General features: G+C 32.7%; 1 protein-coding gene across 6 annotated transcripts in view; it reads left to right on the plus strand.

Moving 5' to 3' along the window:
- The window catches only part of rap1gapa (RAP1 GTPase activating protein a), a 137488-nt gene that overhangs the window by 108633 nt on the left and 14870 nt on the right, over positions 1-13985 (plus strand). For all 6 annotated transcript variants that reach the window (XM_056448673.1, XM_056448675.1, XM_056448674.1 and 3 more), the window contains 2 exons: positions 4737-4880; positions 13710-13819. In XM_056448673.1, the coding sequence (XP_056304648.1) occupies positions 4737-4880; positions 13710-13819 (254 nt within the window). The remainder of the gene's footprint in view (positions 1-4736; positions 4881-13709; positions 13820-13985) is intronic.

Here is a 13985-nt window from a genome sequence, read left to right on the forward strand (position 1 = left end):
CCATTTCTCAGTGAATATCGGTAATATGTATATGAATATGTATTTTGGTGCGTTTAAACAGAACAGATTCATTAAGCAGATATATTTATTAAAATAATATTTTAGTCACCAAACATATTTAGAAATTGAAAGATAACACAATTCAATTCAAGCAAAATATTGTAAAAAAACAAAAAAAACTAATTACAACCTACAAAATGTCAACTAAATTTTTCAAATTTTTTGCTTCTCTTGATTTTTCTTCTTTATTCAATTTTTATTTACAATTTTTCTCAGTCACTTTGGTGCAATTCTGACAACACTATTTACATTTTCACAACAGTTAATACAATTCTCAAAACAATTAGTCATTTGTGCACATCATAGTAGCAGTTTCTCATTCTTTCTAACAAATTGCAAATGCTTTTGGACATGCATCAGTTGCTTTCATACAATTCTCTGCTGTTTTATAACATTATCATTTGCTTATGTCATGTCAGTCTAAACTTGTGACTGCTAACTAGTCAGTCCATATGAAACTAATAGTCCTCATTTCATTACTTGAGTCATTACATACAAAAATGTTGAACTAGTTTTCAAAATCTGCAAAATTTTATAAAAATGTAAATCTTTTTTTCCTGAAAATGTCTTCTAAATTGACCAATTTCATGAATGATTTACAGACCTGTATGTTGTAGGTTCAGTTACAATATGTAAGTTGTGCACAGCTCTACCCAAAGGAAGTTTTTGTTTGTTGTAAATAAGGGTGTAGTTATTCTTTTGCACAATGCTGTGAATAAATTAGAATTGTAAAAAGCATATGCAGAAAAACATGTGAAACACATATACTCAGTGTCTTATACTCAGATACCTCACTAAATGCATTGATCTCTAACTTTACTGTAGTTTTCAAATGACTGTACAAATAGTATCTAGTGCTGTCTTGAGCATTTTCAGGAAAGTGTCACCAAAATCTTTTTTGCATTGGAAAAAAATTTACAGACTAATCAGTCATAATGAAAACATGACAAAGCCATTTGACTATCTTGTTTATAAACAATGGTGTCAGGACTTTTCATCTTGATGACACTGACACTTTCATTGACATGAAAACATGATTTTGAGGAATGAGCTATCCATTTTGAGCAAGTGACACGCTTTTGCAGGTTATCAACTAGGTTTTGCAGTTTGTACTAATTGTTTTGAGAAATGCATTAACTTTTGTGCAAATGTAAATAGTGTTGTGAGAAATGCACCAAAGTCACTGAGAAAAACTGTAAAAAATAAAAAAAAAACTGGTTTTATTCCAGCCAAACTAAAAGACTTCAACTATATTATATAAATTATTTGCACCTTTAGTATAAAAATAATAATAAATTAACAAAGGTGACTAAAAAATCATCTGCATTGTTCATCCTTTTGAACTTTCATATGAAAAACAAATGAACACCTTTTCTGATATTACAGGAGAAAACAGGAGAAAGAGGTTGCCTCGTGTTTGTGTGTGTTTTCTCTGGATAATTCGGTTTCCCCCACAAGTCCAAAGACATGAGGTATAGGTGAATTGAGTAGGCTAAAAGCATCCGCTGCGTAAAATATATGCTGGATGAGTTGGCGGTTCATTCTGCTGTGGCGACCCCAGATTAATAAAGAGACTAAGCTGAAAAGAAAATGAATGAATGAATGAAAGACAAAAGGCCAAACAATGCAGATTTTATACAATATTTATTTATTTATTAGAATTAATAAACACTGTATATATATGTTATAAAAATACAAAAACAATGTAGTATCAATTTTACTAAAATACACTGTTACGTACTTAAACATAATTTTGCATATTACAGGGAAATATTTATGTACATTAAAATTAAACCAATACAGCCACACACACTCACACAGCTATATTTAATCACAAACATACAGCTGTCTGTTTGTATGCCAGAAAATTCTGAAATGTATTTTCTGGCATATAATTCATCATAGATGGGCTGTTTGTATGTGCTCGGCAGCCTGGTTCATAACTGAATGTGTTCAGTGTGTTCACGCATTGATTGTGGTCATCCAGACATAAAAATCGATCAGCCTTCTCATAAATCATTTTCATTATCTCTCCTTTTCACTTATTATGTTTGCTTCCGCAACTTCCCCAATCACTGACTGACACCGTTTTCTTCAGCATCTGTCTATGGCCAAGCTCATTAGCATGGAGGACACTCTTCGGCTCATCTGTGGATGTGACTGACAATCTGGGAGTTTTTCCTTGAAATCGTTCAGCACTTTAGTGGGTGATGTTTAATCAATATCCATTAACACTCTCAGGCAGTTCTGCCCTCTAATGGTGGCTAGCTTCAATAGCACTCAGCCAATCTCTCAATAGCTGTGTCTGAAACCGCTCACTTGTTCACTCATTCACTAATCCCTCCAGTATGTATAGTGTATGGCAGTTGAGTGGACTACATTAGGAGAGTAAAAGAGAATGTGCGAGTGAATTTGTAAGTAGTGTGAGGCAGAGAGCAGTCTGACACAATCCAATTTCATCATGAACATTACACCTGCCATCCTGTAATATATCCTTTTTGGCTTTATGAATTAAATGTCACTGTTCATTTATCACATTTTGTAGTATTAATTAATAACAAAGAGAACAAAAACACAGCCTAGTCATTTTTTTAAATTTAAAACTAGTTTAAAATAAATACACTACTTTCAATGGATTAGTTCATATGTATTTGTTATTATTATTATTATTATTATTATTATTATTATTATTATTATTATTATTATTATTATTAAAAATATTAACCCTCCTGTCAAATTTGTATACATTTTTATTTTTAATTAATAAATTATGTTTAACATAGTAAGGACATTTCTCTATGTGAAAAGAAAAAAAAAACTTTCTCCATCGAAAACATTTAATAGGAAATCCTGTAAAAAAATGTCCTTAATTTGTTAAACATCACCTAATAATTAAAAATATAAATTAATTAAAATTTCACTGGAAATGGCTAATAATTTTAATAATAAAATATACACAGTACAGAACAGAAGGATGGATGGATGGATGGATGGATGGATGGATGGATGGATGGATGGATGGATGGATGGATGGATGGATGGATGGATGGATGGATGGATGGATGGGCGGTCGGACGGACGGACGGACAGAAGGAAACATGGATGGATGCATGGATGGTTGGAAAAATAGATAGATAGATATATAGATAGATAGATAGATAGATAGATAGATAGATAGATAGATAGATAGATAGATAGATAGATAGATAGATAGATAGATAGATAGATAGATAGATAGATAGATAGATAGATAGATAGATAGATAGATAGATAGATAGATAGACAGAGAGACGGATGAGTGATAGATAGATAGATAGATAGATAGATAGATAGATAGATAGATAGATAGATAGATAGATAGATAGATAGATAGATAGATAGATAGATAGATAGATAGATAGATAGATAGATAGATAGATAGATAGATAGATAGACAGAGAGACAGAGAGACGGATGAGTGATAGATAGATAGATAGATAGATAGATAGATAGATAGATAGATAGATAGATAGATAGATAGATAGATAGATAGATAGATAGATAGATAGATAGATAGATAGATAGATAGATAGATAGATAGATAGATAGATAGATAGATAGATGGAAAGATAGACGGATGAGTGATAGATAGATAGATAGATAGATAGATAGATAGATAGATAGATAGATAGATAGATAGATAGATAGATAGATAGATAGATAGATAGAGAGACGGATGAGTTATAGATAGATAGATAGATAGATAGATAGATAGATAGATAGATAGATAGATAGATAGATAGATAGATAGATAGATAGATAGATAGATAGATAGATAGATAGATAGATAGATAGATAGATAGACAGAGAGACAGAGAGACGGATGAGTGATAGATAGATAGATAGATAGATAGATAGATAGATAGATAGATAGATAGATAGATAGATAGATAGATAGATAGATAGATAGATAGATAGATAGACGGATGAGTGATAGATAGATAGATAGATAGATAGATAGATAGATAGATAGATAGATAGATAGATAGATAGATAGATAGATAGATAGATAGATAGATAGATAGATAGATAGATAGATAGATAGATAGATAGAAAGATAGACGGATGAGTGATAGATAGATAGATAGATAGATAGATAGATAGATAGATAGATAGATAGATAGATAGATAGATAGATAGATAGATAGATAGATAGATAGATAGATAGATAGATAGATAGATAGATAGATAGATAGATAGATAGATAGATAGATAGATAGATCGTTCCTGGAGGGCCACAAACACTGCATGTTTTAGATGTCTCCTTTGTCTGTCACATTACTGGTCTTTCAGTCTCTGCTTATGAGCTGATGATCTGAATCAGGTGTGTTTGGTTAAGCAGCCATAGAAAATGTGCAGAGCTGGTGGTAGTCCGGGAATGTGGTTGAGAAACACTGCTGTAAAGTGCAGTATATAGTGAATAGAGTTCGATTTGGGACACAGCTATAGACTTCCTTCTAGCTTCATATCGCCTGTCCTCCCTCTGGTCACATGCTTTATTTATTTTTTTTACGGACAAAACCTTGCCAGTGATTCGCTCAGGATGGTTTAAGCAGCTTGAGTCCCTCTGGATTGTCCCACTCCACTGACCCGGCGCCGCTCACTGTGTCTCCTCCTCATCTCTCCCTGTGCTGTAGCGGGTGATCCGCAGCAGGAGCCAGTCTCTGGACACCATGGGCCTCAATATCAGGAAGTACACAGTCTCCAATAGTCACAGCGGCAGTTTCGCCCACAACAACAACAACCACCATTCACCAGAGACCCCCAAACCCCCTGGGATAGTAAGTAAACCCCCATATTGGCTTCCAAACTATGGGCCAAACTATACTAGTCCCCTCACTACCCTCCACTTTGGGATCAAACCCGGTCCTGGTTACACGTACTTCACTAACTCCTGACTACACTGAAAGCACAGATGCGCAGAGCTGACAGAATAAATAAACACAACAAAGACGGAATAATTAATGATTAATCAACCAATTAATAATTGCTGTCATGTTCAAGTCCCTTAACATTTTCCCCCTCATTCTCATCATGCTTTCTGCCTTTCATTTCTGCAGCTTTTTTTCACAGATTGTAGTTTAGCTCAGGAATGTTTCATGAAAGAGTCACTTGAATGCGTTTGAGTAACAGCCAGTGTCTACTGGGTTAAAAGGGTCAATGACATTACACTTCTGTTATTAATATTATTTAAATTATTATCATCATCATCATCATCATCATCATATTATTATTATTATTATTATTATTATTATTATTATTATTATTATTATTATTATTATTATTATTATTATTATTTTATTATATTATTATTATTACTATTATTATTATTATTATTATTATCATTATTATTATTATTATTTTATATTATTATTATTATTATTATTATTATTATTATTATTATTATTATTGTGATTATTATTACTATAATTATTATTATTATTGTTATTATTATTATTATTAGTAGTAGTAGTAGTAATATTATTGGTAACACTTTAAAATATTGGTCCATTAATTAATGTTAGTTAATGTATTTACTAACATGAACAAACAATTAGTTATGCATGTATTACAGTATTTATTAAACTTTATAAACCTAACCTTACTTTTGTTAACTTCACTGTGCATTAACTAATTTTAACAACCACAGCTTTGGATGTTAAAGGGCCATGAAACCTGCCTCTTTCAGTTCAAGTCTTCTTTTAAAAAAAAGCTCTGAGATGGGCATGGGGTGCTGTGAGCAAAGGGAGGAGTGGCCGGCAGAGCAGGGGGAGAAAGACGGGAGCGAGCAACTGTTGTGAGTTGGCTCACAAAATGAGACACAAACTGTGAGGAGACCCATGATTTTATAGTTTACAAAGTTAAAATGTAAAGAAATAAACAGTAATTCAATGCCTTGCTACATTTGTTATTCCTAATTTCATATACACATAACAACAATTTGTTTTATCATTATAAAGATAATCCTTTTTATATAAACACTATAAATAAGGAGGACTTCTCTCCTCCTGAAACCCCGGATCTGCAGCAGGTCTCTTTGCAGCTCTGTCTATTCCAACCATTAGCTCTGCCGGTAATCTGGAGGATTTTAAACATATGGCAAACAGAGCAGCACGGATAGGCGATGTGTCTGCATGGTAACAAACTCAACTGATAAAATACAAAGTCCACCATTCTCCCAATTCTCGTACAACTTTCTCGTCAAAAATGCTTGCTGCAAACCAACAGCTTTGCTGAATCTGCCCTGACAGAATCTCCAGGATAAACATGCAGCAAACCCTGTGGATCATGGAAACAAACATACGACCCATGGTGTGTGCAGTTGCAGTCTTACCCAGTCATTGGGTGTCACAGCTTGGCAGGTCTGCTTTGCCTTCAGAAAGCAAATGCTCTCATGAATAATTAAGTAGCAGGGTCTTCTCATAGGAAAAGAAAACTCAGCTATGAATAATAATGAGAGAACGATGCATCATCACTCCACTAGCAGATGTTTTATTATTATAAAACACATGATAATGTATAACTAAATAATGTGTATTGAATTTATGTGAATTAATGTGTATAAATAATGTGTATGATAACTAAATTGTGTGTATTATATAAAACTAAATAATTATATATTATCATAAAACACTATATTATTATTATTATTATTATTATTATTATTATTATTATTATTATTATTATTATTATTATTATTATTATTATTATTATTATTATTATTAAGTCATTCAATTTGAGTGCAAAAAAAAAAACAACTAACTTTCTAGAAAAGTTTTTTTTTTGGTGCTCAAATTGACTACAAAAAAATTGCTAGTCAACTGAATTCAATACTGTCTTGGACAGTCTAGCAAAAAGAAAACAAAAATCTTTGTAATTAATGACATAAGTTTTTCAAATCCTTCATGAACACAAAAAATATTTCCCGTGACCTATATATCTATAAATTTAACTTGACATTTGAATTCCCTCCATATTGTGAACTCTTTTTCTGTATAAATACTGTATGTCATTGACCCAATAGCATGTCATATGAATTTGGGCTTTCCCTTGATGAGACTGTTATTTAATTCACCCCTCCATCATCACAAGATGCGTGTGTGTGCGTATGTGAGTGTGTGATTGTGAAGAGGTCTTCTGAGGGGTGCATGATATCAAACCGTCTTGACTGTGTTGCATGTTGCTCGTGAGGAATGAAATCCTGTCAGAGAGTCTACAAGAGGTCATACAGTATGAGGTGCTGTGTTCTTATTTTCTTTCCAGTGTCTCTGAGGAATGAATATAATCTGATCTTTGAAATAGGATAAGGCAACCTACCAGAGCTGTTAGTATGAAGACAGTTGTGAATGTTTTAACCTTACCACATCCCCACAGGATCAGACGCAAATCAGGACTGCTGGGAGAGTTTTATGTATCTCTATGTATATGTGTGCGCGTGTTTAATGGATTCTGCTGTGCTAATGGTTTAATATGCAGGTGCACTGTGGGTAAGTACAGTGTCCTCCAGTTATATTAGCACTCTTAGAAAATATGAGTAAAAGAGGCTTAAAAAATGTCTTCATAGTTTAACCCATTGTACTATTTCTTACAGTATATATATATATATATATATATATATATATATATATATATATATATATATATATATATATATATATATATATATATATATATATACTGTACACAAAATATCTATTATCATTATTATAATTATTATTTCTTCTATGAATTCATATGGCCAAAAAAGGCCCTCAAACAGTTAGGGTTGTTAATTTTGGTTATTGTCTTAAACGACAGCTAATGCTTGTTAACCAATAATTAGCAATTAACCAAATGAAATATGATTTAAAATAATTAAATAAACATCAAAAATTTCACCTGAATAAAATTTCTTATGTATAATTAATAATATAAATAGGCCTAAACATAGTCATAACCCGATGTTGGATCAAATATGGATGGACAAACCCAACTATTGGGTTAAAAAGTAAAAAAAAAAATTTAATTGAAAAAATTAACCCAGTGTTTGGTCAAATTTGGACAAACCCATTCATTCATTTTCTTTTCTAAATCTAGAGTCACCCCAGCGGAATGAACCACCAACTTATCCAGCATATGTTTTACGCAGCGGATGCCCTTCCAGCTGCAACCCATCACTGGGAAATAAAGTTTTTTTTAATAAAGTTAATATTCTGAGCAAAAGATCAAAAGAGTAACAATGAAGACATTATCTCCGCAGACTTGTTAGCTCATATTTACCAAAGGTGACGATATTAGTGGTGACCACAATATATGCTTATATGTATAAATACTGCATCCACAGGTCATGCATCTCTTGCCCTATGGACCATCACACATTCACAGCCATGCTAAGTCATGCCAGAGCTCATGTGAGCCCGGTGAATTCCCACTTTCCCCACAGCAACAGACTTACTGAGCCGTGTCTCTGTCACAGTTAATGTTTCTGTTATTTATAGCACTTTATCATATGCCATGTCAGTCAAATGGACGTTCTGACCTTCACGCAGGTTATTTAGTGGAGAAAAAAGACCACAGTGTTATTTCTGCTACCGGGAGTTAGAAAGTGTGCAGATGATTCATCGCCCGGTGGTGTCAGTGTCATCATTTGGGAAGCAAAATAGGAGAGATGCCATGTTAGATGGTGGATCTTAACTGGTTTGACTTCAGGACACATTATAGTAGGTGTCAAATGACAGTGCAACGCAAACATTTCTATGATAAGCAAATAAATAAACCATTTATTTTTTAACACAAACTGCAAAACCACCAGTTAATGATAAAAAGCTAAACTAAAATGGATTCTTTTTTAATATTTTAAATATCTATTTTTATTTCACATTTCTTTCCATTTTTTGATATTAGTACATCTTTTATTAATTAGTACATATTTTACTATAGATTTTATTTTTATTAGCGTTTGTGTAAAAATAAAATCACCATGAAACTGAAGTGCATCAACATACTGTACAAATAAAGGTAATAGCATATCACAGATGCAAAATTAAATGGACTAGGGATACTCAAAATAACTGATTAACCGTTAACCGAAGGGTGCGTTTTTAACCGAGTAATGGTATCAGTTAAACGATTTAAAAATATAATTTTATATATTTTTAAAGCTTGGCTGAAGAAGGGGCCAATCAATGCGAACACGCTTTTTGCGTTGAGAGGGGCATCTTATGAATGGTTTACTAACGGCCACGAGTGTTTTGCACGAGTGTTTCCTGAGAGATGAAATATAGGCACACAAACGCTAAGGTAAAATCAGATGCTCAAGACATAATCTTTAATGACTAATATTAAAAATGTTGACAGAGGCTTTTGATATAAAAATTAGAGCGGAGCAATAATTAAATGCATAGGCCTATTTTCCGTGGAGCAATCGATTTGAGCTATTTTTATTTGACTGCAGGCGCGTTCAGATGTTCTGTTGTTATGTTGTTAATATGTTCGCATGTTAAAATAAATCAGTATTTTAAAATGCAATATTTAATGTGTCACACAAAATAGACACGTCAATAATTTTTTTAATTAAATAATAATGAAATTATTTGACCAGTTAATCATTATTATTTAGTTAACGAGCAGCGGTTGTCGGTTGACAAAATTAAATTAAATGAACATCCCTAAAATAGACATATTGTTATTTGTATTTTGGGTCCCACTTTATATTAAGTTTATATTAAATACAATGTACTTACTGTGTTCATAATGTATTTGAGAACACTTGTGGTGCTCTTGAGTTGGAATAGAGGTAGGGTTATGGACAGGTTTGGTGGTATGGGTAGGTTTACAGGTGGGTTAAGGTGTAAGGCTTTACCATAAGGTTTTACCATTTGTTACTATCCATTATCGGAACCTAAGCATTCACACACAACCCAACACAACTAAAATAAACTTTAAAAAGTCATTCTCATAGATAGGCATGGGATGATAACAGTTTTCAAGGTATACTGCAAAGTTTTAAAACACAATTTTCTGCTACATCGTTCCTAAGATATGTGTACGATATTTTATTTTACAATAAAATATTTTTTATTTAGATTTGTTTTTTAGGACAACAGTATCTCCAGCAGAAAAAATTGCCATTTTAAATTGTGAAGAAATCTGTGTTTTAGAAACTAATGTAGACAGCAGAAGTCAATGATTCACTTGAATTATTTAGCCGGACATGTTTACTGTTCCAAAATATTTTAAATGGTTCTCAAAATAAAATATATTGTGTTCAAACATTGTGTCAGACATTTAAAAAGAACTTATTTTAGAGCAGTAATCACAATACCGTCAAACCTTGATATTTTTATCCAAGGTTATCATACTGTCAGAGTCTTATACCGGCCCATGCCTCGTAAAACATCTCCTAAATGTTCATGTAACACCCTGAGGCATATGAATTTCCTGTGTCTGATTAACCTGTCAAATGTTGTTAACCTGACTAACTGTTAAACGCTGTTGAAGTGTCCCGTGTCTTCTGGCGGTGTGTTGTTGTACTGTATATGCTCTTCCTTCAGCTTTTCTTGTCCCTCACAGCTCGCAGTACTTGCTGTGGTTCCTCTGGCCTGTTTCTCCACCTGTTTACTACTCGATCTGTGGTGTTTTTTTTTTTTTTTACTTTCTGTTTGTGCTTTGATGACTGTTTGTATAACGCATAACCTGCTGCATGGACTCATGACTTCTCTGGTTTTCTCTCTCTTTCTCTGTGGGCTCTGTGCAGTCATTGCTTGTCCCAGGCAAAAGTCCCAGTAAATATGGACGGCGTGGCAGTGCCATAGGAATAGGAACCATAGAAGAGGTTCATGTATAACTCTCTCACTCCTCTCTCATCTGCATTACTTGTTTCTCACCGCATGAGCTGCATGTCACTTATATAATATACAAAATCTATTACTGTTAACTAACAGCCCTTTAACTCTACTCATTATAATTCAGAGCATTAATATTATAATTCATTGGATTATGAGATTTCAGTCAATGAAGATTGCAATGAAAATTAAAACAAAGCTGCAAAGATAGATGTGCTTCCAATTTATTAATTTATTTATTTATTTATTTATTTATTTATTTATTTATTTATTTATTTATTCATTCATTCATTCATTCATTCATTTATTTATTTATTTATTTATTTATTTATTTATTTATTTATTTATTATTAATGTTATTATTATTGTATTAGTGTTTGTTCACTGGAAATTGTTTGCAAATACATAGATTTATTGTAGCAGTGTGTGAACAAGTATTTTCTGAACAGCCTTTTACAGCCATTTTCATTATTTTTAATTCAATATTATCACAGGCCTTCTGTGTGTCTGTCATTCTAATGACATATTTTTATTTGTAATTATTTTTTAACAATTGTGTTATTAACTAGTACATTACAAATATTTATTAGAGATTAAACTTGAGTGAGATTTAAGTGATGCAAAGTTCATCTACACACCAAAAAATAAATCCATAAAATTTACGGTAAAAAAACGGCAGCTGTGGTTGCCAGTACTTTATCGTTAAAAATATGGTACAAGCCGTGAAAGTAATTTCTCATTTTACGGTAAACTACCGTATTTCATTAATTTATAGAGGTTATACGTCTGTATTTTGAATTACCAACATCTACACATTTTTTGTTACACAGTTAGACACGTTAACACAGCCATATGCAGGTGGTGATGTGTAATTTACATAATGAACCAATGCTCATCACAAACAACTTTTCCCACAAGCAGAAAAGTGTATCAGTATAAAGAAGATGCTAAGTCTCATTCACACAGCTACTAAACACCAGTATGGTAACACGCATAAAATTTAAGTCATGAAATAAACATTGTTCATCAACATTAGATGTAACATAAATCTATTATGTACATAACTGATGGAGAAACAACTAAAAAGATCCATAGTAATGTCAACAATAAGCTTAAAAAGTGATGTGCCATACAGGGAATTCTGGGAAAGTCAATTTACGGTTATTCGCCGTATATATTAAGGAAACATACCGTTAACCAGGTTATGGATTTTTACTGTAGCATTTTTACAGTTTTTTACCGTTGAAATCACAGCCATTTTTCACAGTGTAGGTAATCTCTGGTTAATTGAGATTTACTATTATTTTTAGTGTAAACATGTCAGATGATAACCAATAAAGAATATATAATATATCTAATAACTTTTGTGATTTTTGCCAGGGTAAATCGTTTTTAACTAATGAATGTAGTTTTATTTATACTAGTATTTTTTATAAATATTAGTATTTTAAAGATAATTTTTTACTGAGCTTTACATAGCAACAAAGTTCATTTAAATGTAAAAGTAGAGGAAATAAGTATTCAGAATATAACTTCTAATAGCAGCCATTAATAATAATTTATTCAATACAAGTTATCAAATAAAATCAGCATTTTATATATAAATAAATATATATCTAATATATTTCATATATCTAATATATATCTTTGAGGGACCAATATGGACCCTTTAAGTACAAATGTGTGCCTTGTGAAAGATACCACCCTAGTGACAGCTCTCGTAAAAGGCAATAACACAATTATATGAAAATGGATGTTGACTGTGATTTAACAAGCATTAAATTTATTATTTATTATTATTATTATTATTATTATTATTATTATTATTATTATTATTATTATCATCATCATCATTCAGTTTAATTATGAGCATTTTAATGTGTGGTTAATAAATAATAGATAAATTAAATACTACCGATAACCAATAAGGAACGAATATACCGTGCATCCATCATTTTAAATTATCCCATGCCATATTATCCAGTCATAACCTACTGATCACGCTACATCCCTACTGTAAGCCCCTGACAGTAAGCATTGTTCGGTCAGGATATTGCATATTTATATGGCTTACATAATTTTGACTATCATATTGCATATTTTTTTATGGGTTGTACTTACATCTTAGAGCTTACGTGCATCTACATTCAGTATTTCAGTGTTTATTGTTCACCAATTTCATCACAACTCCCTCTTCAGCATGACTTCCTGCAATTAATGTATCACCCTGCTATGTTTCTTTAACGTCTGATGTCACTTCTTGTCATGTACTATGTATTTCTATCCCCTCGTCTGATAATTGTACACTCTTAGCAAGCTAAAAGCGTAGAAACACAAAAGAAAAAAAAGCAACAGAGTCTTTCGGAAGCCTTTGAAGCCGTTTTAGATAAAAGCCTTTTTTGAAGGCCTTTCATTTGAAGTCATAAAGCAGTGGTTGTAAAAGTCCCAGCGCTCAGCCTTGAAGAGAACAAAGTGTCCCCGGCGAGAGCACAGCCGGTCCGTGAAGCTCATGAGATCCCGCGTCCATCTTTCATCTCGTTCAGGCCCAAACCCTCAAACACACACTTCACATTCACCCTGACAGTCAAGTTACGAAACAGCGTCTTTTGTTCTCCAGAACACTGGAGTGCATGCAGCACAGATAGAAGAAATAACAGACTATGATTGTGAGTGCGGTAATATAGACCTGACCTATACAGGGTTTCTCTTTCGAGACCACACGGTGACCCTCACATTATCCATAAGTTGGAATCCTGTGCTCACTGACCTTCTTGTTTTATCCTGCAGTCTTTGATCATTCCTGGAAAAAGCCCGACCAGGAAAAAGTCAGGACCCTTCAGTTCTCGACGTAGCAGTGCTATCGGCATTGAAAACATCCAGGAGGTCCAGGAGAAGAGGTGAGAGGAGGAAACCCAGGAGCTGCAAATGCACTAAAATTCCACTGTCACTTAAGATCTAGATCAATCGTCACAAATTCCTGTAGGGCCACAACTCTTTAGATTTTGCTCCAACTACCTCCAACTCATACCTGCTTAATTGTGTCTAGTAGTCTTGAACACCTTG

The sequence above is a fragment of the Danio aesculapii genome, chromosome 23 (genome assembly GCF_903798145.1).
Source record: "Danio aesculapii chromosome 23, fDanAes4.1, whole genome shotgun sequence".
Classification (NCBI taxonomy): Eukaryota; Metazoa; Chordata; class Actinopteri; order Cypriniformes; family Danionidae; genus Danio; species Danio aesculapii.